General features: G+C 50.7%; 1 protein-coding gene across 1 annotated transcript in view; it reads left to right on the top strand.

Annotated features, from left to right (window-relative positions):
* LOC138472665 (inhibitor of nuclear factor kappa-B kinase subunit alpha-like) overlaps positions 1-27,128 on the top strand; it is a 1,781,717-nt gene that overhangs the window by 1,720,649 nt on the left and 33,940 nt on the right. Inside the window, exon 20 of the mRNA XM_069610956.1 lies at positions 1,234-1,333. Coding sequence (XP_069467057.1) covers positions 1,234-1,333 — 100 coding nt within the window. The remainder of the gene's footprint in view (positions 1-1,233; positions 1,334-27,128) is intronic.

Below are 27,128 nucleotides of genomic sequence, written 5' to 3'. Positions count from 1 at the left end.
CTTGCTCCTTCCGCAAAGCTGACCTCTGGGCTCAGAGCTTGCTCTTCGGACACTGCCACGATCTCCCCTGCCCTCCGGTCTGCTCGGTGTCTCTCCGGTTTCCCAACCAGCCTTTGCTATGGTGCGTCGCCATTTTACTGGCTTGTATGGTCTTTTAAAGTTCTTGACATTGGTCAGTTGTTACGAAAAACTAGCATGCACTGTAAGATTCTCGGCGGACGTGATCTTCATTACTCGGGCCCTCTTCCTCGTCCCAGTAGACCCATGGGAACAAGTATGTGTTTGTCTATGGGTTTTAACAGGAAATTCCAGATTATAATATGCCGTATATAGCTGAGTAGGCAATGACTGCAGACTATTATCCCTCACAAGGGTGAGCGGGTATGACTTCACTAGATTCATCACAATATGCATGTAGGGGTAAGTAAGAGGTGTGGGGGTGAGGGTGATGAGTAATAGGTTTGAGCACAGTTACATTAAGCAGACAGAGTAAAAATATGTGCAAATCCAAACTTAGATTTTTTTAGAATTCAAAGTTATTTACTAGGTAGTGGGCATTTTATAAATATGCTTTGTAAAATTGCATCACATTTTAAGATGATGCCATTTCTTAAAGGCCATATACCCAATAAATACCTTTGAATGCTGAAAAACACATGCAAGTTCGGGTTTACACACTATTAAGCATTGGTGAACAGAAGTCCTTCTATGACTTTATAGTACTATGTCTATGCTTAGTCGAATAGGCAGCACATTATTGCTGGAGCAAAGCCATTGCAGGTTTATCCTTGTAGTTGCAAATGGTGGCATTTGTGGTCTAAGCCATCACAGGAATTGTCCTTAAAGGGCCAGATGATGGCATTTTGGCGCCAAGCCCTTACATAGGTGTCTTTCCAGTGGGCATGTTGCCATTTTGAGGGAAATACATGCCATTTGTGTCCTTACAGGGTCAAATGCCTGCAATATTTGAGCAAAGCCATCCGAGGTATGTCCTTACTGGATTGTTGGGTGAAAGCCATCACAGGTGTCTTGAGGAAGTTGCGGAACTGAGTTGAGCCTGGAAATGGAGGCCCTGTTTTGTTAATATTTCTTTGTGTGATCTTAAATGTTGCCTTCGAGCTCTTTACACCACTGTAAATACCAGCAGCAGGAGTACATCACATGAAGTGATTTGTGAAGTTAGTGTTAAGCAGTAGTTCATTTACTTAATCGGCTTTTTTTTATTTGTTTCAGGGAGACGTGTACACGTGTGATAGCCGAAAACCAGGAGTATCTTAGCCGACTCAGCACTTTAATACAGGAAGCCCGACAAGAGCAGAGTGACAGTATGATTGTGAGTATTGCTGTACCACAGAAAGTGGCTGCTTTCGGCCCTTTCAATTAGGCGGGAGAGGGGAAAGGTGCAGTATTTTACTTGATCTTGCCTTTTTTATGGAATTGGGAAATATTAATTGCAAAACAAGTTTAATTTTTAACTAAACATCACATTTGTGGCTACAGGTTTGAGTGATGCAATCGATTTAACATGTAATTATAACATTTCAAGGTATCTTCCTTGCATTCGCTTTGGGGAGATGCCTATTGGCTCAATCCAATGATTGGCATACAATTGGAGGACATTCTCACATAGGGACAAATGTTGCAGATAATCTTGAATCCATATTGCTACTGAAACCTGAGGTCCTGCTGAAAATTGGCCAGAATAATAAGGGAGAAAGGCCTACTTTAATACTTGGGTAATAGTCGTACTCCTATGCCCCACCCCTTTCCTCCATACTGTATGGGAGTACTGGTACGAGACCGGTACCATTTTGCCTCGCAAAAAAAATGTGTTCCCTTTAAATTTAGAGCACACTCAAGTGCGGCTGCAGACGTAACAATGCCCCACTCACCAGCGTCTCACCTCAATCCTCTTTACTGCTTGGACGGGATCAGACCTACCATGCATAGGGTGTGTGTTTTTTGCTGCACAGCAGTTTTTTTTCCCTTTTTGTTTTTTCTTCGATTCTCCGGCCTCAGCTGCTACGCTCCCCGGGGTATGTCTGCTCTGAGCGGGTTCTCCAGGTGCTCATCCTGCGAGAGATCCTTCCCGTCTTCAGACCCCCATTTGCTCTGTTAAGAGTGTCTGGGGGCTGAACAACACTGGGATTCTTGCACTGCGTGTGATGCTTTAACTCTGCGGTCTCTCAAGAACCGTCTTACGCAGTGGAGGGGAAAATCTCATAACGGTCGCCGCCGCATCACCTCAAAGCCTTCATGACAGAAATCCAAGAAACAGGCAAGTCATATCTTCTCCACTCCACCTCAGCACAGAGACTCCTTCCCAGGACGTTCTTCAACTGAAAGGGGTCCTAAAGACTCTCGCACCGGCGGTGCACCTTGGGCCTCTTGGGCTACCAGTCTCCGTACTGAGGGGTCGTCTGATTCTACCAGGCAAGTCACAAGGGGCCTTAAGGTCCTTCTACCAGACACCAGTCTGAGGGTGCTTCAAAGCTCTACTACCAGGCCTGCGCCTAAGGGCACTAAGCCTCCTGGACCGACGTCCAAGGTCGTTCAAGATACCGGGAAACATCCCGAGGGCAATGAAGAGCCTACTGGTCCGGGCTCAACTGCAAGCAAACAGCCTTTGACTATCCAATTCCACCATGCCCAATGAAGGCTGCCAAACAAATTGATACACCAGGACGTAGCCCAGGCGAAGACTCACAATGTTCAGTGGGTTCCACTCCCTCAGAGTGGGAATTGCAGCCAGGCAGTCGTCCACCATTAGGCTCTGGAGATCAAGAGGGGGAACAGCCTCTTACACTGTGGTGTACCACATATCCATTACCATCAGGGCATGGATCTGAGTCTACAGGCTACCACACCAGACTTCAGTGAGGCCCCCCCCACCCCATTTACCCTGACGGCTGCTGCGGCTTCAGCTGCGTCATGGAGGCAATCATCGTCTCAAGCAGCATGTAAGGAATGGTTCTTAGACCATTTTATGTTACTGATGTAGTATTAACAGATGACGGGCATATTGACAAAATGTGATCAGGGAGGTGGGACCACAGGTTCAGCCACTGGGGTCTCAACCAGATCCTCAAGCATTGGTTCCAATGCCCCCCCTCCTGATCCTCCTCCTCCTCCTCTGCTTTGTCGCCCACCACCACCTGCTCCTCCTCCCCAACCTCCTCTGGTGCTGGTAATCGCTTCACCAACACAATCAACTCTAGCTGTACCAACCCAGCCACTTGACATGATTCCCAACGTGACTTTCTGATACTCAGAGAGTAAAGTCTCCCCAAAGAGACACGGATGAGTCGGGTGAAGAAAATACCATATACTCTGCAAAGGTGTTTCATGACAGCATGTCAAGTCTTGCTGAATATTTAGGAGTACCTGTACTGCACCAGGAACAACAGGAATCAGGGGTGTTGTCTGAAATTGTATCTCTCAGTCAAACTAACAGCACAGGCATTCCCTTTCAAAAAGATGTATTAGCAGTAGCAAAAAAGTTGTGGATTAAACTGCACTCCACCTCATCTACAAACAAGCGTTTGGATGTCAGGTTCAGGCAAATGGAAGGCAAATCTGTGTTAGTCTCTCACATGTAACCACATTCTTCTGTAGTAGCTACTGCATTATTGTGATGAATCCAGCAGAGTCATCACTGGACCCCAGCCTAAAATCTCCTTCTATGTGGCCAGGGGAAGGCAACCACCACCTGGTCCTAACCCTGGGGCTGGTATTATGTGGGAGGATCACATGGGAGGAGATGGCCGTCAAGGGGAAATGTTGACTCCTTTGGGAGGGATTCATTATTTGTTCCCTTTATGAGGATCCTATGGTTCCCAAATACCTAATGGCATGCTGTCACTTATGAAATCCCTCCCATGAAACAACCCAAACAACATTCCATGAAAAGGCATCCAGACAGAATAAGATTTGTTCCTTGGGAGTTCATGAATTGAATGCGACATCCTATAATTCTCATGATTCTATCTTGGGTAGAAGTCCTAAACCCAATGTTAAATCAAAAACCATTTATATAAATCACAAACCAATTATATAGCTAGGATAACTCTCGGTTCACAAAACAATCGGAACTAAATGAATGTGAAAGAATAAAAACCATAATGTACTTCAGGATCCATAATGCTTGTGGTACTGGGATGAGGAAGAAGGGGCCAAGAGTTAGTAAAGATCAGAAGTACTATTGAAACCAATGTGCAATCTAGTTGTGAAGCAAGGCCTCTACTGTGGACATTTAAACCAGAATGAGCCACAAAAGGAGGAAGGAGTAGCAGAGCAGAAAGTCAAGAGAGATGCCATGGAAGACAAAGGAAGAACGCCAACAGAAGCTGACACGGGAAGAGAAGCTGTGCAGTTTTGCAGAATAAGCGCAGCAGGATGTAGAGTCATTAACTGCAACAGGGAGAGAAGAACAGCCGTGTGGGAGACATGCTCCCGTCCCGAAGTGAGTTGTGTGAGAGGACGCAGAAACTCAAGAGCCGGTGAAGAGTCATGAAGCTATGCGTGAGCTGTCAATGGTACGGTCAGACTGCAGAAGTTCGCCGCAGCAGTTAGAAGTGAAACAGAGACGCCCTTGGAGATCTGGCCTCAAGGAAAAGCTACCCTGGGGTGCTCCGAGCAGAACATTTTGCAGTAGCAGATGCATTTGAATACCGAACAAGTAGAGTAAAGAAGCAACATGACCAGAATCCTTTTATGAGACATCAACTTGGGGAAACCTGTAATCCACATTGCCAACAGCCAATAGACTATAAAGACAGGCAGCCATTGTCCAACTCTCCTCACATAGGATGCTGGTGTGGAGAACCATGGAACAAACATTGCCACTAACAGAAAAGACTGATTGTAGTTGTAGTAGTTTTCATCCTGGCAGGCGAGTATACCAGGAAAGAAACAGTTGTTTTGAAGAAGTGGCAAATGTGGCAAAAAGGTGTGTGGAATGAAGCTGTTAACTTTATCATCCTGAAAGGCATTTTGTGTTGAACTGAATGGGACTTTGTTGAATCTAACTCTTTGCAAAAGACTTCCTGAATTGATCCAGGGTAAGGGAACCAAACCCTGGTCCCAAGGAGTAGTTTAAGGGAATTATAAGTATGAACTTGTGCACTGCTTTGTTGAACTGAAATTCAATATATTTACCTCGTACACTTTGGTTGTATGTATTAGTGTGAGGGTCAGATACATTTGGAAACTAGGTCATCTTTCTTTAGTTTTAGTTTGCTAGGTATGAACATTCTTGTTAGGATAGGGATAGATATGCATTTATCTCACCCCTTTTTAATTTTAATAAAATGGCAAACATTGAGATAACTATACCTTTGTGTCAGTCTCACATTTTGGACCCCTCAAATTATCCAAAGAGGAAAAGCTTCTGGAATACTTTGGAAAGAAAGTATACATGAATACAGGGTTGCACCTCACAGAAGCTGATGCATTGCCCGTGGCTGCAAACCAAATGTTATAGAGCGAAATAGATTGTATGCCTGATCCACCAGTTAAGCGGCACGCTGCCTTTAAAGCAGGCCTATCGGAAGCAAAGGTTATTTATTGCTCAGGATATTTTGGAGGAATCAGTATCTAGCACATTAATACAGACAGCAGAGGCATGTGTGTAGCTACAGACCTGAGGAAGTCTGTGTGGATGCATGCCAATTGTACAGCTGACGTGCAAGACTGGATCCTAGATCTCCCGTTTCAGGGAACACAACTTTTCCATTCCAAACAGATGAGGAACTAACAAAGAAAAACAACAAGCACCCAGACAGCAAAGTCGTTGGCAATCTTGTCAAAACCGTTAAAAAGGTAATTTCCAAGCTCCCAGGAAAGAGCTCAACAAAGACCTTGTTCCTTTAAAGGCTTTAGAGTTTTTCAGGACAGAAGAGCCAGGAAACCTGACCGGTCACCCAGTACGCACCGTAGTCCACAGCAGCACACAGCAACCAAAGGGTTTTTCTCATCCCCCACGTCCTTCCAAGGCTCGCATCCTATAAAGCAATGATGCTGGTGTTTGGGTCCATGATACCACTCTTGAGGCATATTTGCCTGGTATGTGGTAGTAGGGCGTCACCAAGACCCATGGCTCAGATTTGTCATTTCCACTGGGTTTCCACTCCTGCATACTTCCCACCCTCATACATCACCTCCCCTCCTTTAAATAGGATCACTGGCTCTCCTCAGAGAGAGATAATCAAGCTGGTCCACGATCAGGCAGTGGCAAAAGGAGTAGGGGGTCTGGGCTACTACTTGAGAATATTCGTTATTCACAAGAAGAACCAGGCTGACCTGAGCATAGTCCTGGATCTATTGTACCTAAACCTTTTCCTCCCCAAACGTTCAGGATGGTGAAGGCAGCTCACGAGGTGCTCTGCGCAGGAGATTAGATGTGCTCCCTGCACCTGAAGGATGCCTATTTACATGTCCCCATGTGGCAGCCACACAGGCGAAGGTTATGATTTATGGTGATGGGGCATCACTTTCAGTACAGAGTGCTCTTGTTTGGGCTGAACTTAGCTCCACATGTTTTCATAGAAATAATAAATGTCATTGCTGCTCTTCTCAGAATGGAGGGTCACCACATATGTTGCTCCCTGAACGACTGGCTCGAACGAGTCAGTTCCCCACAGAATGCGACATCCTCATGCCTCAGACTGATGCAAATACTATTCGGCATAGGGTTCTCAATCAACGCCCACCACTACTTGCCCCTTAGTTCAGTAGTACAGCAATCTTCCTAGGGCCCTTCCAATCTGTTGACCCCCTACTGCCTCCTGGCCTCTTAACATTCCTCAGACCACCTACTGCCTCCTAGCCTCTTCTCATTCCTCAGACCGCCTCCACCTCACCCTCTTCTACTCCTACGGACTACCTGCTACAGCCTACTGGATTCCTCATCTCCCACGGTCTGCTTGCTACCACCTGGAACTTTCTGAATTGTGGTCCCCTAATTACTGCCTAACCTGCGGACCCCTTATTACTACGGACTATCTGCTACTCACTCACTTCTATTGCTACGGACTACCTGCTACCGCCTACTGGATTCCTCATCTCCTACGGTCTGCTTGCCACTACCTAGAACTTTCTGAATTGTGGTCCCCTTGTTACTGCCTAACCTGTGGAGCCATTATTACTATGGACTATCTGCTACTACCTACTGGATTCCTCTTCTCTTGCGGCCCACTTGCTACCACCTGGAACCTCCTGATCTGTGTCCCCTATTTACTGCCTAACTTACTTTTAATTCTATGGCTTGCTGATCACCACCTGGCCCCCCTATCTTCAGACTTCCCTGCCACCTCCTGGATTCCTCACTCCCCATTAGCCATCTGCTACTATTGACCCTCTCCGATCAGTGATCTGCGTACTCCTACCTGGTTTCTCTTGACTCCTAACCCACCACCTCTAATTCGCTTACTTACCCACGTCCCTCCCCTCCCTAGACCTCTGATTTGATGTTCACTTACCCTGGCCTGATTGACTTATCTCCCCATTAACGCCTTCTGCCTCTCTTCCACTATCCTTTCTTCTTATACCTCCCCCCAATCCTTCCCCTTTGCTCCCTCTTCATCACACCACTCTCTCCTCCCCTCGGTTATGCGTATTACCAGACTCCTCCCCTCCCGTCCTCACTATTCTCCCCCCTCCTCCTACTCCCCTCTCCCTTGCCCCCTCCCTCTCCTACTCTCCATTCCCCTTTTCCGCATGTCCACTCCCTTCCTCAACCCCCTCCCCCACTCTTCCCACACCTTACCTACCCTCCCTCTCCGTCCTAACCTTATCTACCCCCCTATTGTTCAACCCTCCAGCCTCATCAACATTGCTCTCTGGAACACCAGATCCCTCTGCAATAAGACCGCAGCCATCTTGGACATGTTCTTTCATCTTAAGCTTCACTTCCTACGTCTAACCGAAACCTGGATCCCCCTACACACCTCTACTGTCCCTGCTTCCCTCACCACCTCCGCTTCATCCTTCTTTCATATCTCTCGCTCTTCTGTTTACGGCGGTGGCATTGGCCTCCTTCCATCCTAAATACCTTTCCTCTACCTCCTCAACCCCTCTTCCTACCTTTTCCTCCTTCGAATACCTATTCAAATCCTTTACTTCCCCTCACCCTATTTCCTTTCTAATTATCTACCAGTCCCCTGGCCCTCTCAACTCCTTCTATGATGACCTAGACCACCTCCTCTCACTTCTCTCTCTCCCCCTCTCCTCTCACTGTACTTGGCTACTTTAATCTTCATCTCCCTTCTTCCCCTCAATCCTCCCCTCTTCTCTCAATCCTTGACTCCTATCTCCTTTCTCCTCTCCCTTCTTCTCCTACACACTCTTCAGGCTCCACTCTTGACCTTATCTTTAACTCAACCTACCCCTCCTCCACCGTCTCTACACTACCCATCTATCTCTCTGACCATGCTTTACTCTCCTTCTGCCTTACTCCCCTTCCCCATTCATCTACTCATGTACCCTCCCCTACCTTCGTGACTTTAGTCCGTCTCTCTTTTTTGACCCTTGCTCCTCCTCTCTCCCCCCCCTTCCTGATTTCTCTTCTCTCTCGGCCAATGATGCTCTATTCACTCTTTCCTCTTCTATCTCCTCCACTCTTGATCTACTTTACCCCCTCTCCACCTTCCGTCCTACTCGAAAACCCTCTCAACCATGGATTTCCCCTCAACTTCTCTCCATTCGTCGTCTCATTCGTTGCCTCGGGTGATTCTGGCTCAAATTCCCCTCACTGTCCGACCAAACCTCCTATTTCTCCTACCATTCTCTTTATGACTCCTGCCTCTGCTCTGCTAAACGTTCCTACTATTCTAACCTTCTCTACTTCCAAGCCTCTCATCCTCGCCGTATCTTTCAAACCCTCTCACGACTTCTCTCCCCGCCCACCCCTGACCCTTCAGCCTCATCCTCCCTCTCCCCTTCTGACTTTGCGAACTTCTTCTCCTCCAAGATTTTTTCTCTTCGTCAAAAGATGAACTGCTCTCCCTACTCCCCCCCTTGCCCTCCCCCCTATTCCCCTTCAGTTTGCATGTCTGACTTCTCGCCTGTCTCCACTTCTGACGTGTCCCTCCTCCTGTACAAAGCCCACCCTACATCGGCCCCTACTGACCCTCTCCCAACCCTCCTCATCCCAAAGATCTACCCTCTTCTTATTCCTTACTTAACCTCCTCCTTCAACATCTGTCTCTCTTCAGCTACCTTCCCTTCCGCATTCAAGCATGCCACTATTATACCTATTCTGAAAAAACCTTCTGCTGATCCCCTAGTGACCTTTGTCACTAACCTTTCCCTCCTTCCCCCCGCTCAACCCGGCTTCCGACCTAAACACTCCCCTGAAACTGCCCTCACTTATATTCTTAACTCCCTCCTCTCAGCTCGATACTTTAAACAATCCTCTATCCTCAACCTCCTCGACCTTTGTGTGGCCTTCGCCACCATCGATCACCCCCTACTTCGCAACACTCTTTCTTCCTTTGGTTTCAAAGGCTCTGTTCTCAACTGGCTCTCCTCTACCTCTCCTCCCGCTTGTTTGCTGTCTCCTGGGAAGGTCGTACCTCACCCACCCTCCCCTTGGTTTACAGAGTACCCCAAGGTTCGGCTCTCGGCCCTTTCCTATTCTCTCTACACTCTCTTGTTGCCCCCATCATCTCCTCCTTTTGGTATTTCTCACCATTTCTATGCCGATGACACACAACTCTTCCTTTCCTTCTCTTCCTTTTCTCCTGACCTCCACCTTAAACTCTCTTCCTGTCTTACAGCCATTAAAAACTGGTTGTCATCCTGCTTTCTTTCCCTCAATACTGATAAGACTGAAGTCTTATTCTTTCCCTCCAACACTCCTTCCCCTCCTTCTCCTTCACCTTTTATCCACTTCCCCCCTCTAATCTTCCCATCTCTGCCCACACTCGCAATCTAGGCATTCACTTTGATTCCTCCCTCTCCTTTTCCCACCATATTTCTCTTACCTCTCGTGCCTGTCGCTACCACCTTTACAACATTCGCAAAATCTGCTCCTCTCTCACCTTCCATGCCACTAAACTTTTAATCTCCTCCTTTATCTTCTCTCGCCTCTTCTACTGCTCCTTTATACTCTTTGGACTACCTGCATCTCATCTTGCCCCCCTCAAATCCCTCTACCACTCAGCTATCCGTACCCTCTGCCTCCTTGCACCTCATGACTCCATTTCCTCCTCGCTTTCTTACCTTGGTTGGCTTCCCTTCCACTTCCAACTTAAATTTCATTGTCTCTGCCTTGTCTTTAAATCTCTCCATGATCTTGATCCCCCTTACCTCTCCTCTCCTCTCTTTCTACACCCCTTCCCGTTTCCTTCGTTCTGCTGATCTCTTCCTTCTCACCGTTCCCCCTTCCCCATGTGCCTCCTCCCGTTACTGCTCCGTTCAGCTCCTAGCTCCCCTGCACTGGAACTCCCTACCTCTCTCTCTCTGCTCCATAACTACCTTTTCCTCCCTCCGTACTTCCCTGAAATCTCTCCTCCATCACCCACCCTAATACTTTCTCCCATTGCTATCTCCTTTCCCTCACATCTCCCCTATGCACCTCACCCCAACCCTCCCATTTTCCCTTACCATCCTTGCTTCTTCGCCCTAATGCCCTTTTCCCTCCTCCTTTCCCATCCTCGCCCCTCCTTCCCTCTTACCCTCACAGATTAATTGTTCTACATACTGTTTTATTGGTTTGATTCAGGTTTTGTAAATCGCTTCTACTGTTAAAACATGTTTTATGTACCTTGTTGTTATAATGTCCAGCGCTTTGGATTAAAGCGCTATATAAACACAATAAATACAAATACAAACCTAAAGAAGTCTGATCTAGTACCATCACAGAATTTGGTGTTTCTGGAAATAAAGTGGGACACTATAGCAGAGAGGATGTTCCCTACCCAGAACAGGTTCAGGGATATTGTATCAGCAGTCGATTACTTTATCACGATACAATCAACGTCCGCATGGTGGTACCAGCATATGCTAGGGCTCATAGCTTCTTGTGACCTCACAGTACCACTAGCCAGACTCAAGATCAGAGAGCACTTAAGATACATTTATCCAGTTCATGGGATTAGGAAACCAGAAGTCAATCAGACAAAATCTCGATTATTTATTTTATTTTTTTTCCCCTCTCAGCAACAGGACCTTTTATTGTGGAAGCTTGAGTCTAATGTTGTGAAAGGGGCTCCATTCTGTCAAAGCCCACACACAGTGATGTTTACCACAGATTCTTCAATGGAAGGCTGGGGAGCTACATTAGGCCGTCTTACCATTCACAGGAAATGGAATCTTCAAGAGAAGAATTTCCACATAAACGATCTGGAACGGTTAGCAATAGCACTAGCATTAACGTTTTCCAGCGCTTCATAAAAAGCAAAGCTGTCCTCATCAAGACAGACAGTTCCATGGCTGGGTACTACATAAACAAGCAGGGGGAAAACAAGTTCCTCCACCTCTCTGCAGCTTGGCAATAGAAATTTGGAAATGGGCGGTGAGCCATGGCATTGATCTTCAGGGGAGGAGAACACAGAAGCAGATAGGGTCAACAGATTGTGCTCCACATTCTATGAATGGGAACTAAACCACATAAATGGTACATAGTAAACAACAGAGTGTTAAAATGATGGGCTCATCCATGGGTGGACCTATTTGCAACACAGGAGAACACCAAATGCCCCATTTATGCCTTATAAACAGGTCAGGGCGCAAGATCTCTGGGACGGGATGTGGTGTTACAGGTTTCCCCAAACTCTGTGTTTCAGAAATTCTCCAGGATGGGGTCTGGCATTGATTCACATACTCATGAATATTCCCCGTCGTCAGGTTGGGAATCCTCAGTAAAGAAAAAATCAGTTTCAGTTTAGTTTCTGAACTGTCTTTCTACTAATAACGAATCACTGCTCTCTGGGTCATACTGCCCCCAGCCAATGAATGCCCTCTACCTAAGCCCCTCCTCTGGCAGCCATCTTCAGATTTTTACCGCACGTTCAAGTGTTGGGAGTCCTCGTGCTTAGCTCTCGAGCTTTTACTGCGTATTGCATTTTTTCAAAGAATTGAGCCTCAAGCTCCACCGATTCATCTTCCGATTAATGGGGACCTGTTATGGAATTCTGTACGCCCCTCAAGGGCGAATGTTCGTCGAATTTCACTTCTTGGAGGATTCCAGAAGATCTTCGAGGCCTAGCCCTCGTGGTAATGGCCGAAGACAAAGGAGACTTGACGCCTCTGTTTAGGATCTGCCCAGGATGTGGACTACAGAACGTCTTCAAGGAGGATGGGCACTCCCAGTGGCTCTACTGCCTGCACGCAGACACATCGAATGTGGAGGAGGCCTGTGCGTTCTGCAAGGACATGTCCTCCCGTACCATGAAGGGCCGTCACAAGCGACTTGCTGATTGGCTGGAGACGAAGAGCCTGGCGGCAGGTGAGCCCTGGCAACATACTTCTCCTAAGAGAAAATCTGAGCAGTCTTCTAAGACCTTTGAGGGCGCTCCGGCGACGGGGGCCCAACATAAGGCAAAGCACCGCGAGTCTGCGGGCACCGCGAGTGCCTTTGGTACGGGCTCCACGGCTGCCAGGCCGGGCGCTGCATCGCAAATGCTGCCAACCATGAGCCAATGCTTCTGGAGAAGGCCCGGTCGACTCCGATGGAGAAAGCCCAGGGGGAGCGAGGCGGTGGCCCTCCTCCAATGGTGAAGGCCTCGGACGCGCCTAAGGTCGTGAAGGCCCATGATTCACCAGGCTAAGGCTTCGATTGAGGGAGTGGTAGCGTCCCTAGTGAAGACCGCCCCAGTGGAGACGGCCCCCAAGCCAAGAATTTCCCTGCCCACCCGGAGGGAATTGTTTTTCCTGCCCATCGAAAAGACCCCAGTGAAGCCCCTGGCCGAGAAGAAGGGGGGACACGATAGTCCTACCAGACTTGGATATCTCCTCCGAGGATGAGTTTTTGGGCCTCAAGTCAGTTCTTGACAAGAAGTTCATCGAGGTCAGACCTTAGGGGAATGATCCCGACGAGGTTGTCGTGGAGAGCGATGAGGAAGACGACGAGCCGGAGGACACCACGCCGCTGCCGACGCTCCCGTCGCAACCGCTGCCACCACCGACGGACAGGTCGGAGGACATCTTACTAGTCCTGCACACCCTGTGCTCAGAAATAAGGACAAGGATGCCTTTGCCTCCGGCAAATGATCCAGCGGCCCTTGGACCACCAGGAAACCCTCCATCCAAGCGGAGGCGGGTCCATCCACCCCCACCCTTCCATCCTTAACCTCCATCCCCTCCACCGAGGGACGAGACGGAGATGACGGGGATGGACGACGGCGGCGACGACGGAAATGATCTCCCGTCGCCCCCACTCTAGACTTCCCCTCCTGACGAAATTGGCTCGTTCCATGGCATGATCGCCAGGGCCTCGGAGCTTTTTCAGCTATCCCCCGAAGAGCAGAAGGAGAAGGGATTACTTTATCAGCGACGAGAGGCCAAGAGGAAGACCGTAGTCACGGTCCCGCTGTTGGACGACATCTGGGACGAAGGGCTGTCCCTCCTGAAGAACCCATCCTCTGCCCCGGTACGAGAAGAAGTACCGGGTTCCAGACTCTGCACCTAGGTGCCTCAGAGCGCAGCCGTCCCTGGGCTCGGTGGTCTCCGCGGCTCCCCAAGAAGAAATATGCAGGGGCAACAGCATCGACTTCCACTTCCCCGCCGGACGGCGAGGGGAAGAAGCTGGACACCATGGGGCATTGGGTCATCTTGTCGGCAGCGACGACCATTAAGGCGGCCAATGCTCTCGCTATCGTGGCCTGCTACGATAGGGAGCTGTGGTTTAAAATCGCCCCCCTCCTGGACTTCCTCCCAGACGACAAGAGGGCGGAGGCTCTTGAAATCTTGCAAGAAGGCGAGGTGGCTTCGGACCACGCCATCACGGTAGCCACGGACATCGCCGACACCGGCTTCTGCCAGATGCGTAACAGCGTTTGCCTTCGCCGACATGGTTGGCTCAGGGCCACCGACTTCCATCAAGACGTACAGGCGAGGGTACTGGACATGCCCTTCGACGGGGAACAACTTGTTCGGCAAGGCAGTGGACGAGTCAGTGGAGGCCATCAAGGCAGACACCGAGACGGCTCGTGCCTTGGGCACGCTCCATCAACAACGGCCGTCCATTCGGACCTCCGGAGGCAAGTCACAAGGTGCCTCCAAAGGATTCAGAGGCAGCTGTTCTTCATACGTCAGACTGCCCATTCTTCGTCCCAGGAAGCCTACAGAGGCTGCATCAAGAGCACAGGACATCTTCGTCACCAAGGGGCCCAAGGTGGTAAGGCCTCGGCTCAATGTCGGGCCCCCACCCGAGCACCCCGATGGGAGGCCGGCTGGCGGACTTCGTCGGTGTGTGGTAGTCCATCTCCACCGACCGCTGGGTGCTGGATGCCCTGGCCCACAGACACACTCTGGAGTTCCAAGGGAAGTGTCCCCGTTTCCCACCGGTGCCCAGGAAAGAAAACCACATCCCGCAACTTCTGCTGGAGGTGCGAGCAATGCTAAAAAAGGGCGCAATAGAACTCGTCCCAAAGAGGCTCCGGGGCTCCGGAGTGTACTCACGGTACTTCCTTGTCCGAAAGAAGACCAGCGGTTGGCAGCCCATTCTAGATCTTTGCCACCTCAACAAATACATAAAATCCCAGAGGTTCCGGATGGTCACCCTTCAGCACGGGCTGGGACAGCTGGAGGAAGGAGACTTATTGTTGTCGCTGGACTTGCCTATTTCCACATCCCCATTTTCAAGGGACATCGAAAGTTTCTGCGCTTCATGGTCCAGGGGCGGCACTACCAATTCAAGGCCCTTCCCTTCGGCTTGAAGTCAGTTCCAAGGGTCTTCACCAAGTGCTTGGCACCGGTGACGGTGCGGCTGCGCCTGCAGGGGATCCATGTCTACCCCAATCTAGACGATTGGCTCATCCGAGCAAAGTCAAAGGAACTCGCCGGCGAACACACAGCGAGGACCGTCTGCCTGCTCCCGGAACTGGGGTTCTCGATAAACTATGCGAAGTCGTGCTTGGAGCCATCTTTTTTTAAAAAAAACTTTATTTATTGATTGATTGTGGTACACGTCGCTCCATTAACATAACACTCCATACAGTTCAATAATTTGGTTGTGAAGTATCGAAACACAGTAAAACATATAATGTCTACACAGCCAGTTCATTTCCAGGTCTAGCCGGGCTGCTACCAGCCAACCCCAATTCGCACAAGTATACTCTGAGCGGAGCCCAGATGTCTTTAGGCTTGCATGGCCTCGGGAGTGATATTACATACTGTTCCTCACATTCATTGACATAGGACAGTTCTTTAAGAAAATGATTCATGCGTGGCGCGTGTGCACTCTTCCATTGCTGTAATATAAATGTAATATACATTTTTTAGCCACTATGCACGCAACATTAAATAGTCGTCTGGTCACTTCTGAAATCTTCCCAATGTCCCCAAATAGATATTTTTGGGGCGTTAGGTCTGCTGGGACTTGCGTAATTTCTACTAGGATGAACGCTACTTCTCCCCAGAACCTGTGTATGGGTGGGCAGCTCCAGTACATATGGAATGAGTCGGCATGTTCGCTCCCGTATTTCTGGCAGCTGACAGGTCCGTCTCGTGTAAATTTAGCTATCTTCTCGGGTGTGTAGTGTAACTTATTTAATACCTTAAATTGGATCAGGCGGAGGCCTGCATTAATTTACACCTTTTGGTTAGATCACAATATCTTTTCCACGCCTTGTCCGATATGGTGGTTTCCAGATCAGCTTCCCGAGAAACTTTAATCTTGTTTGTCGTTGGTATGTTTGCCTGCACGACTGCGTACAGCCCAGAGACACTGACTCCCGCCTGAGTGGACAAAGCCGCGAGGCATGGGTGTGGGGGGGGCTCGTCGGGAAATAGAGGCCATCTGGCTTTAAGGGCCATTTGCATCCTGTGATATTGTAGTATTTTCAGCTGATCCCTCCCCATCCCAACCTTAAATTCCTCTAATGTTATGAATTTGCCATTGGGGTAGATATCTTTAACTTTGAATTCCCCCTCTGGGTCCCAGGTTGTTCGGACATCAGGGTCATAAGATGGTGCTATGCTGGGGAAGTTCCAGAAGGGTGCTTCTGAGTAATAAGGAGTCTCTAATTGAAGCCTACGAAAGAGTCTAGACCATGCATGTACTGTTGTGCTGACTGGGTCGAATGGGCAATCATCCTTATGCTTAACTTTAAAAATTATGGAGCGTAGGTCGGTTGGGCATGCTGCATGTTTTTCAATACCAACATGAGGTGAAGTGTTCAGTTCATCATACCAGTATCTAAAAACTGGGCCTGCGCCACCAGGTAGTATAGCTCAAAGTCTGGGGCTGCTATGCCCCCTTTGTTGTATGGCTCCACCATTTGTTCCCACTTCATTCTGGCCGTTCCCCCGCCCCACACAAACTCTACCGCTAAAGATCGAAGGGCTGCGAAAAACTGTGCACCCAGCCACACCGGTATGTTAGTAAATATATATAGTAGTTTCGGTAGAATTACCATTTTCAGTATGGCCACTCGACCAATAAGTGAGATAGGGAGTTTTGTCCAAAGGCGAAGTTTGGTGGATATACTACTCAATAGGTGTTCATGATTGTCAGCATAAAGGGAGGCTTTTTCTCCGGACACGATGATTCCCAAATATCTTATTTTAGTGGGGGACCATTGCAGGCCATGTGTGTTATTTGGGCATCGCGTGGCGGGGGGGTCAGGGGAAATCTCAGATTTGGATCTGTTGGTTTTGTAGCCTGAGTATTCGGCAAACTCGTGTATGCTTTCGATCGCTGGACCCAGATGTATATCTGGTTCCCGGATATACAGCAATGTGTCATCTGCGTATAAGGATATTGATTGGGTTAGGCCGGCCATCGTTATGCCCCTCTGTCCCTGATGTTCCCTGATTGCTGCCACGACTGGTTCCATTGTGAGGGCAAATAGTATGGGAGAAAATGGGCATCCCTGTCACGTGACCCTACCCAACCCAAACCAGTCGGACAGCGTGCGGTTAGTCAACACCCTGGCTCCGGGGTCAGAGTACAACAGACCGATGCATCTCAAAAAGTATGGGCCAAACCCAAATTTCTCAAGCACTTTAAACAAGTACAACCATGATACTGAATCAAACGCTTTTTCAGCGTCGAGCAATACCGCTACCGCCTGGGCTTCAGGTTTTATCTGGGCCATGATTCCGAGCAATCTCCTGAGATTGAGGGTCGTCGATCTAATGGGAATAAAGCCACACTGGTCTGGATGTACTAATGCAGGCATATGTGGTAGGAGTCTCGTGGCCAGGATCTTAGCAAAGATTTTGGTGTCGCAGTTTATTAGGGACATGGGTCGGTAGGAGGACATCTTGTTGGGTGGTCGTCTAGGTTTCAATAGCACTGTTATTATGGCCTCTCTCATTGATGGTGGCAGGGTACCCAGTTCTATAGCTTCCTCCCACACCGACAGCAGCACCGGGGTCAGTTCCTCGTTTAGTTCATTATACAACTCTGCTCCTAGTCCGTCCGAGCCCGGTGCTTTGCCGCTAGCTAATGACTTGATCGCCTCTGCGACCTCCTCAGTGGTCAATGGTTGGTCTAGTGCGAGCTTGTATTCTATAGGCAGCTTTGGGAGAGTGATATTGTCGAGGTACTTTTCCACTTCCTTGGCTGATTTCGAATCATGGTTGGAATAAAGGTCTGAGTAAAACCGGGTAAATTCCCTATTTATCCCCTCTTCACTAGTGGTCACTCTACCGTCCCCTGTTAGTATGCTGGAGATCGGCATGTTCTGTGTCTTGGCTTTTAGTAGGTTCGCTAAGGTACATCCTGCTCTGTTCCCCTCTCCATATCTGCGCGCTCTATGCAGGTTGACATATAAAGCAGTTCCCTATTCGCTAGTTTGAATTCCGATAGGCTACAGTTGATGTCTGAGAGGGTTTTATTATCATGTTGATATGATATGATATGATAAGGCATTTGTAACGCCCCTATACACAGGTGTTTCAAGGCGCGACGAGGCAGGGAGGGGGGAACAAGGGGAAGACAGACAACGATCCTACTAGGCCAGGTGTCATTCAGATCGCGCAAGTGCAGGGGGAGGGGGAGGGGGAGTGGAGAGGTGCATGGGAAAGGGGAGGGGGGAAGTGCAGTACAAGGTAAGTTGAATAAATAAATAGAAGGGCCAGCTGGTGGCAAGTGCAAGGTAAGTGCAGAACAAGTGCTGGGAAGGGGGGGCTGTAGGGATACAGAGACAGTCCCGCAGTGCAGGGGTTGCCAGGGAGGCAGTGCAAGTGGAGAGTGGCTGGGCCCAGGACCGAGGTCGGTGAGAGTGGCCCAGTTGCAGATTCAGTGCAGTTTCAGCGAAGAATTAGCAGGGGAGAGGGAGAGAGAAAGCAGAAGCAAAGAGGAAGGTTTTGAGGTGCTTCCGGAACCGGAGATGGTTCTCCTCAAGTTTCAGGGGGGCAGGAAGGCTGTTCCAGAGGGAGGCCCCTGCCGCGGAGAGAGATCTACCCCCAGCTCGTTGCTTCGAGAAGCGGCTGACCCTGAGGGAGTTGGAGACGGATGAGCGAAGGGCTCGGGAAGGAAGATATTTAGGAAGAGAGAGTTGAAGGTATTTAGGCCCCAGAAGGCCTTGTGGACAATGCAGAGGGTTTTGAACTTTATCCTCGCAGCCACTGGGAGCCAGTGTAGAGATTTCAGTCCTGGAGAGATACGGTCCCTGGGCTTGAGGCCAAGGACAAGTCTCGCAGTTCTGTTCTGGATGAGTTGCAGAGGGCGGAGTGTGGAGGCAGGCAGATTAAGATAAAGGCTGTTACAGTAGTCCAGTTTTGAGAGAACCAGGGCTCGGGAGACAGCGAGCTTCTGGGGGAAGGAGAGGAAGGGAAGAATACCTCTGAGGAGGTGCAGCTGGTAGTGTGACTTCTTAGAGACGTCAGATATATGAGGAGAGAAGGAGAGTGTGGAGTCGAAGATAACCCCAAGGTTATCTTCGACTCCACACGTGTATACGTGTATCGCGCTTCCAGGTTTCCCAGGGGTTTTTCCATCTCCGCCAGCTCTACCCTGACTGCCTTCAACATACCCGTGGACTTGGAGATCAGTATTCCTCTCACCCATACCTTGAAGGCCTCCCAAAGGGTGTAATTTCTATCCTCTGAACCCCTGTTGGTGTCGAAGAAGTGCTCCACCTCTATGTGCAGTGCGTCGGCTACCGCTGGGTCCTGGAGAATGTCTGGTGGTATCCTCCATCTCCTTGTTTGGGGGGGGGGGTTTATGTTTCCTAATGTCATTTCCATTGTGACAGGGGAGTGGTCTGACAGAGTGCCGGGGAGTATTTCACAGTTATCGATCTGGTGCAAGAGGGTTGCGGAGGTCAACCAGTAATCTATTCAGGACTCAGTGTCATGCACCGATGAGTAAAATGTGTATTGTCTCTTAAGTGGGTGTAGCGACCTCCATGCGTCGACCATTGTCAACTGTGATAGGATTTGTTGTAACATCACTGCGGTCTTGGAGGGAGCACGATGTTTGATAGTGGAACAGTCTAGTGTGATATCCAGGATTGTGTTGAAATCCCCACCCTACAAGATCTGTTCGCACCCCATGTATCCTATTTCATGTACCACGTCTATGTAGAACTCGGGGTTGTGTAAATTCGGACCATAGGTATTTACGAACACCATCTCCCTCAACACTACCCCATACTATGACATAGCATCCTTGAGTGTCCACCTTGCTCTTACCAAATCGAAAGCCTACAGAGGGGTGTATAAGAGTGAGAACACCCCTTGCCTGTGTGGAGTAGTCCGTGTAGTATCTATGTTGCCCCCAGTTCTTCAAAAAGTCTGTTTACCTTTCGGAGTGCATGAGTTTCTTGCAGAATGATCACCTGAGGGTGATGCCTGGTGACATAGGCTCCCACCTTGCTTGACTTAGTTCGATTGTTCAATCCTCGGACGTTCCATGTAAGAAGTTTCAACTACAGCCCCTAATTCATTGCTCCGGTATGTGCCATGACTGTGTGTTAATAACGTGTTTCTTGCTCCAGTCATTCTTGGGAAGCATGTCATGTACAGCGACGCAACCACCAGTTTTAACTTGCAGAACCCTTCCAACTGGGTTCCCGATCCACCTCCCCCCAACTTGAATCCCATACAACTCAACATAACGAAGTCTCATGTAGCAAATTGACCCCCCACCCGCATCATCTCCCCCAACATGACGATGTTGTCCAATAACTCTCGGGACCTTCCCGATGGGCATTCCCCCAAAACTGTTGGAACTTTCCTGAAGGTAGCCTGCTGCAGCTATCCGGCCTCCTTTCCGGGGACTCACGGCTCAAAGCTACAATAAACCTGTGTCCAGGCCGCTCACTGCAAGTGTTCCTGTCTTCCTGTGGCAGGGATTAGATGATGTACTCCAGTCAGCCTGCTGCGTCACGTCTCTCCGCTCCCGGCTGGATTCCGGCGTTTCGATCGTTTGCCCTGTCCCTGGGAGGCAAAGGGATAGAAGCCTCCACATATGTCATGGCTTACGTGTGGTTTTCAAAAAAGGGGCTCTACCACCATGTTGGATTCTGATCTTCGCTGGGAAGACGAGGGCATAGGGTACATTACGCATCCGCAGTTGTTTTTTCACTGGTTCGTAGGATCGTCGTTGCGCCTGTACCCCAGCAGAGAAATCCGGGTATATATGAATTCTGTTGTGCTCGAAATGTAGAGTACCTTTCTCTCTGGAGAGTCTGAGGACAGCATCCCTGTCACTGTAATTAAGGATACGCGCTATTATGGTGCGAGGCGGTGCCCCGGGAATCGGCGGTGGAGCCAGAGTGCGGTGAGCCCTCTCCACAAGAAAATGTTCTGAGAAAGATTCAGCCCCCAGGATATCCTTCAAAAGGTGTTCCACTTGTCGCTCCATGTCGCCCTTACCAAAGGTTTCCGCAACTCCAACAATCCGGATGTTATTCCTACGAGATCTCGATTCTAAATCTTCACACTTACTTTGAGTTTTACGAAGTTCTGTTTGGAGTTGGGCTATGTCGCGGCCATGTTGTGAGATTGTGTCTTCATTTGCGCTGATTCTATTCTCCGTTTCTGTAATACGCAAGCTCTCCTTCTCCACTCTAGCTTTCAGGGATTCGATCGTTGCCACTATGTCATCCAATTTGACATTAACTGCCATAAAACCGTTCTGGACCAGTGTTGCCAGGCGCTCTAAGAGGTCTTCTCCCTGCCTGTCGGGTGTTTGTTGCAACCCGTCGGCCACCCTGCATGGTTGGGAGCTGGCGAAGGAGTCCATTGGGCTGGTCTTTTTCCCTCCTTTACCCTTCCTCTCGGTGCGGCCCATATAGGTTAGTTTATCGCCTTAGAGTGGACTGTGTTCTCCCACGTGTTACGATCCGCCTCGTATTGTTCTGCGGGGAGGGACCGGATAGTGTGGAGGCTCTATATCCTCCTCATCCCCTGCTTGCACTGGGTATCTGCACTCTTGCTCTTGTTCCTGCTATTACAGCGGAGATTGCCACCAGGCGGGCCCCCACCGTCTGATCAGGATGGGTGTTTCACTATAGTTCTTAGCGGGGCGCCACCCTGGCCCATTCCGGGGCGAATGGGGTTTTAGTCCAGACCTTATGTTACTGAGTGTTCTTAGAGTATCAGTGCCCACTCCGCGCCGCCGCAGGGGTTATCATGGACCAAGCATCAGTGTCTCACTGCATGCCGGGGGGTACAGCCCTCGGCGTCCTACTATCAGTGCCTGCGCGGGCCCACAATTGTCATTCAGGGCACTCCCGATGCTCCCTCACCACGTGTCCTCTTTTGCACTCCCTGGGCCTTATGATTGTCCATACATTGTTTTAGCCCCTGCCCAAGACTTACCACAAGGGGCTACCTCCATGTCTCACTCTGTCGGATACCAATCCCGCCTTGGTCTTTATTACAGCGGCGGGGGGGCCTTCCATGCACCCCGCCCCACTTACTTGTTTTGCGGAGCCTGAGTGCGCCTTCCGCGTATCTTTGCACCGTTCCCGGGCGTTTCCGTAGAAGTGCCTCAGTGGGGGAGCAGGGCCTGGTCTCCCGGCAGCGGGCACAGCCACCCGTGTTACGCGCCAGCCAGAGCTATTCACAGCTCAGCCGGTGGCTCGATCCGATGTCCGCCTCAGCCTTTTACAGCACGATCTGCCTCGGTTTCTCATGCCCTCCTCCAGCAGTGTTTCCGTGCACCAGACTGAGGGTGCCGTAGCTCTCGGCCTCTTCCAGGGCCTCCGCAATACAGCGTTCACTGCTGTGGCCCTCCCCCACTGCAGCTGGGTCTTCCCTGTCACGCCTCCGGCCCACAGCAGATATCCTGCGGAGCCGCAGAATGGCTACGCCGCCTCCTCACAGCCGCTTCACCTTTCGGGCAGGGTAGCACAGCGATCCAGCCACGAACTCGCCCGTTTTTTCAGGGTTTGTGCAGGAATCTTCGTTTCGTCCGTGTGTAGAGCGGCGTTGGCAGGATATTTTTAACCAGGATTTTCGTTCGAGCCGGAGCTCTCCTTTCAGGCAGCCATGCTTGATGCCCGCAACAGCGCCCCCCCCCCCTGCCTGGAGCCATCTTAGGAGGCTCAGTTCCTGGGAGCCAGGCTCAACACGGTGGCGTGCCTAGCTTCATGGTTGGAGGACAGGATAAAGACCATCCTGGGCAAGGTACAACGGCTGTTGACCATGAAGGTTGCGAGGGTGAGGTCCATCAAGTCCCTGCTCGGCATCATGTCGTCATGCATCTACCTCGTTCGGCTGTGCAGGCTCCAGTTGGGGCCGCTGCAGGAGTTCCTCGACGCCTGTTGGATGCAAGCAGCAGGAAGCTTTGAGGACAAGATGGTGGGGGTCCGTGTGCATCTAGCGGCGGGCACAGACTTTCAGACCCCAGCGCATTAGGAGACAGTGACAACGGACGCCTCCCTGGAGGGATGGGGCGCACACACCGGAAATCTCCACGCAAGAGGCCTTTGGCCCCTCAAGGGCAAGGTGGTGTGGGTCTTCACTGACAACACCACCACTGTGTTCTACATTCGGAAGCAGGGGGCACCAGATCCCCAGCCCTCTCCAAGGAAGCGTAGGATCTATGGCACTGGGCCGTCGCCCAAAGGATGTTCCTGGTATCCTTTCATCTGGCAGGAGTGAAGAACACTGTTGCTGACTCACTCAGCAGGGAGCTGCGCTCTTGGCACGAGTGGGAGCTTCCGCAGGATCAGGTGGACCTGCTGTTTCGACGATGGGGCAATCCCCAGATCGATCTGTTTGTGACGGCGACGAACACCAAGTGCCGGAGGTTCGCCAGCAGGTTTCCCCAGCTGGGGAGCATGGGGGATGCGTTCTCATTCCCCTGGGATGGCCTGTTTCTCTAAGCATTCCCACCGTTGCCGTTGCGACTCATCAGTCAACTCCCGGTGACGGTCCCGGTGCAGGATGATCCTCGTTGCACTGGCGTGGCCGAGGCAGATTTGGTATCCGGGCCTTCTGGACATGTCATCATCCCCTCCAGTCAAGCTTCTGACGGACGCAGATCTTCCTGCCAGGGAAGGAAGTGAGATTCTGTGCCACGACTCGGGGTCGCTGAACCTGCAGGCCTGGCTCCTGCAGTGCTAGAGTTCGGAGGATACAAGATCCCGGCGGACTGCAAGGAGGTGCTTGCCAAGGCCAGGGCCTCTTCGACTCTTGAGTGCTACGGACATAAATGGAAGAGGTTCACAGTCTGGTGCTGTGCACAGAAGATAAACCCCCTAAGGATTATGGCCTCTCGAGTGCTGCCGTACTTGCTGTCGCTGGCCAAGGCGGGGCTGGCACACGCTTCTATCAAGATCCATCTGGCAGCTATCTTCCGCTACACCAGAACTCTGGGGCGATCGTTGCTGTGGTCGCATCGCCCGGTTAAGGAGTTCATGAAAGGACTTTTCCGCTCGTTCCCGCCGGTGAAGGCTCCGTCCCCGGCGTGGGAGCTTAATGTGGTGCTGACTGGGCTCATGGGTCCCCCGTTCAAGCCTCTGCATTCGGCACCTCTGAAATTGCTATCGTGAAAGACAGCGTTCCTGGTGGCCATCACCTCCGCACGACGAGTGGGAGAGATCCAGGCCCTCTCCTGTAAGCCTCTGTACTTGACATTCCTCGCAACAATGGTCGTGCTGAGGGCGCACCTCTCCTTCATGCCCAAGGTGCCGTCGGACTTCCATCTCAACGAGCCCTTGGTGTTACCTGTTTTCTTCCCGCCGCCTTCATAGCCGGCTGAGAGGACTTTGCACTCACTGGATGTGGCCAGAGCGTTAAAGTTCTACGTGGACCGCACAAAGAGTTTTAGGAAGACATCACAGCTGTTTGTGAACTTTGGACCTGTGAACCAAGGGAAGGTCCTCTCCAAGGCTTCCATTTCCAGATGGCTCTCCGGCTGCATCACCCATTGTCACTGGTTGGCAAACCGACCATTGCCTGGCCGTCCGAGATCCCATTCGACCAGAGCGATCGCTGCAACTACAGCGTTCCTGTCTGGTGTGCCCCTGCTGCACATCTGCAGGGCTGCTACATGGAGGTCGATGCACACCTTCACGAAATTCTACTGCAACGACTGGGATTCCTGGGAGGAGTCCAGAGTCGGCCAAGCAGTGCTGCGCAACCTTTGCTTAGATTCAGAGTTGCTCTTCCTCTCCTGTTTTTCTGTTTGTCTTTTAACATAGCACCAATAAATATTCAAAAAGCTGAAAATATTTTTATTTAAAAATCTAGTGCTCCTTTTCAGATGTTTGCAAACCTTCTTTTGGCCATAAGGCTGGGAATTATTGAGTTAGAGGTTTATCTGGCCAGATGCAGCACTTGCTTGAATGCAGATGCTTTACAAACACTGATGAAAAGAAACCAAAGTATGAAATGCCCATGCTGCTGCAACTGCGCTGCTTCTATTAAAGTGGATTAAGACCAAGGAAAATGAAGCAGAAATGCAGCCCTTGTTGAAGACAAATTTTATTTTACACAATGCTACCTGTGTCCTAAAGTAAAATGAAAAGCATGTTCATGATTCAAGATGCTTTAATAACACTGTACACCAACATTGACACCAGGGGGCGCTGAAGCTCGGATACCTGATCCGTCGTCTCCTCTCTCAGGCTGATTCAAATCATCTAAGATCAATGTCTATCACAATTTCCTCAGACTTCTTCTTGAACGTTTCTGCTATTCTTCTTGCCTGGCACCTCCGGACCAAGTTTCTCCTTGAAACGCTATATCCTTGCACCCAAACGCATCTCGCGGCCTTCTACCGCATGTGCGACATCATGGCCTCCCACCAGCAATTTCTTCCGGCAGTTGCCCTGCCCCCTTTTCCGGACCTTGCGCACCGCCAGAGGGTCCTGCATCTAGATCTCTCCATTCCGGAGCTCTCTGAGCGCTACCGCCTGCTTCTGAGGATCCCAGGACTGCCTCCTTGACCCACTGCTTGCCGAATCTGATGCACCGTTGGGCTGCCTCACCTACACCTCCAGAGCCTGATCTCTGACGGCGCCCCCATGCTCCATGCCTTCGGGCCGCTCTGGCACTATCTGAGCACCAATCATCTGCCTCCTCCGCCCGTGAAGCCTGGGAGCTCACGTCCAACAGGCGCCCCTGTGCTCGTCACCTCCAGGACCCTCTGCCGCCTCCTCCCGTGCAGCCTGAATCAGCTTCTCCACTCGCCTAATCAGGGAGCATATCCAGGCTGCCTCACCTGTTCCACCGGAGCTCTCTTACTCCAGGCACCCCACCAGAGCTCTCTGAGCGCTACTCGCCTGCTTCTTCTTCTGACGAGCCCAGGCCTACCATTTTGCCCCTCTACTTACTTGAACTGCGACCGCAGCACTCAACCAGAGCCTATTTCTTTCGGCGCTCCTATGCTCCCTACCTCCGGGCTGCTCCGGCACTGTTGAGCACCATTCCCATGCATCCCCACTCGTGAAGTTCGGGTCAGCTTCACCGCTCGCCTGAACCATGCTTGCACCCAGCCCGCCTCATTCGCCTCACTTGTGCTACCGGAGCTCACATTCTTCAGGTGCTCTACCGCTCCTCACTTCCTAACCACTCTAACACAGTTGGATCGCCGTTCTCCTGCCTCCTCCCCCATAGGGCTTTGGACTAGCCTCTGTGACAGCGTCTTTCCAGACTTAATGCACATGGCTGCGGCTCATCTCTCACCACTCCTCCTGCCTGCCCCCCTGCACCTGGAACCGATTCCTATCTGGCCTGTGCCTCTCTCCCCCCTCTTTTTCCATTGCTTCCCAGAGTATTCCCCTGGCTTCCACTTCCCTCAGCTCACCAGCCTTGCTAGTGCCTCTGCGGATCCTCCTCCTGCCAGCTCCCCTGCACCTGGAACTCATTCCTATCTGGCCTGTGCCACCCCCACCCCCCCCCCGACTCTTTTTCCAGTGCTTCCTAGAGTGTTCCCCTGGCTTCCACTTCCCTCGGCTCCTCCTCACCAGCCTCGCTAGTGCCTTTGCCATTACCCTCAGCTCCTCTGCGGATCCCACCTGCACTCCGGACTTCCATTTCCCTCAGCTCCTCCTCACCAGCCTCTCTAGTGCCTTTGCCATTACCCTCAGCTCCTCTGCGGATCCCACCTGCACTTCGGACTTCCATTTCCCTCAGCTCCTCCTCACCAGCCTTGCTTGTGCCTTTGCCTAGTGCCTTTGTCTAGAATCTTTGCCATTTCCCTCAGCTCCTCCTCACCAAGCGCGCTAGTGCCTTTGCGGATCCCAGCTGCACTCCGCCTCTAGGCACTCCCTATCATTCCCTCCATCTAGTTCACCACCACTGTAGCTCGTCTGTTACCGACTGCCCTTTCTCCCTGCCTGAGTTTCTATTCAAGATTACCCCGGTCCTGATCAGTCTCTAATCGCCTACTTCCTCCAGCTCTAACCAACCTTCAAACTACCCCTACATCCTTCCTGTCTACACTTGGTCTTGCAGCTGATCGTTTTCTACGCTCTGCACCTGCCAGCTCGCCCACAGCACGCCACCCCACTTATTCTTTGCTCTGTCCTGGTTCGTTTGGCTTCCTCCCCTAGTAA

The sequence above is a fragment of the Ambystoma mexicanum genome, chromosome 8 (genome assembly GCF_040938575.1).
Source record: "Ambystoma mexicanum isolate Mex_15411 chromosome 8, UKY_AmexF1_1, whole genome shotgun sequence".
Classification (NCBI taxonomy): Eukaryota; Metazoa; Chordata; class Amphibia; order Caudata; family Ambystomatidae; genus Ambystoma; species Ambystoma mexicanum.
The sequence above is the reverse complement of the archived record's forward strand: the minus strand, read 5'-3'. Positions and strand labels throughout refer to the sequence as shown.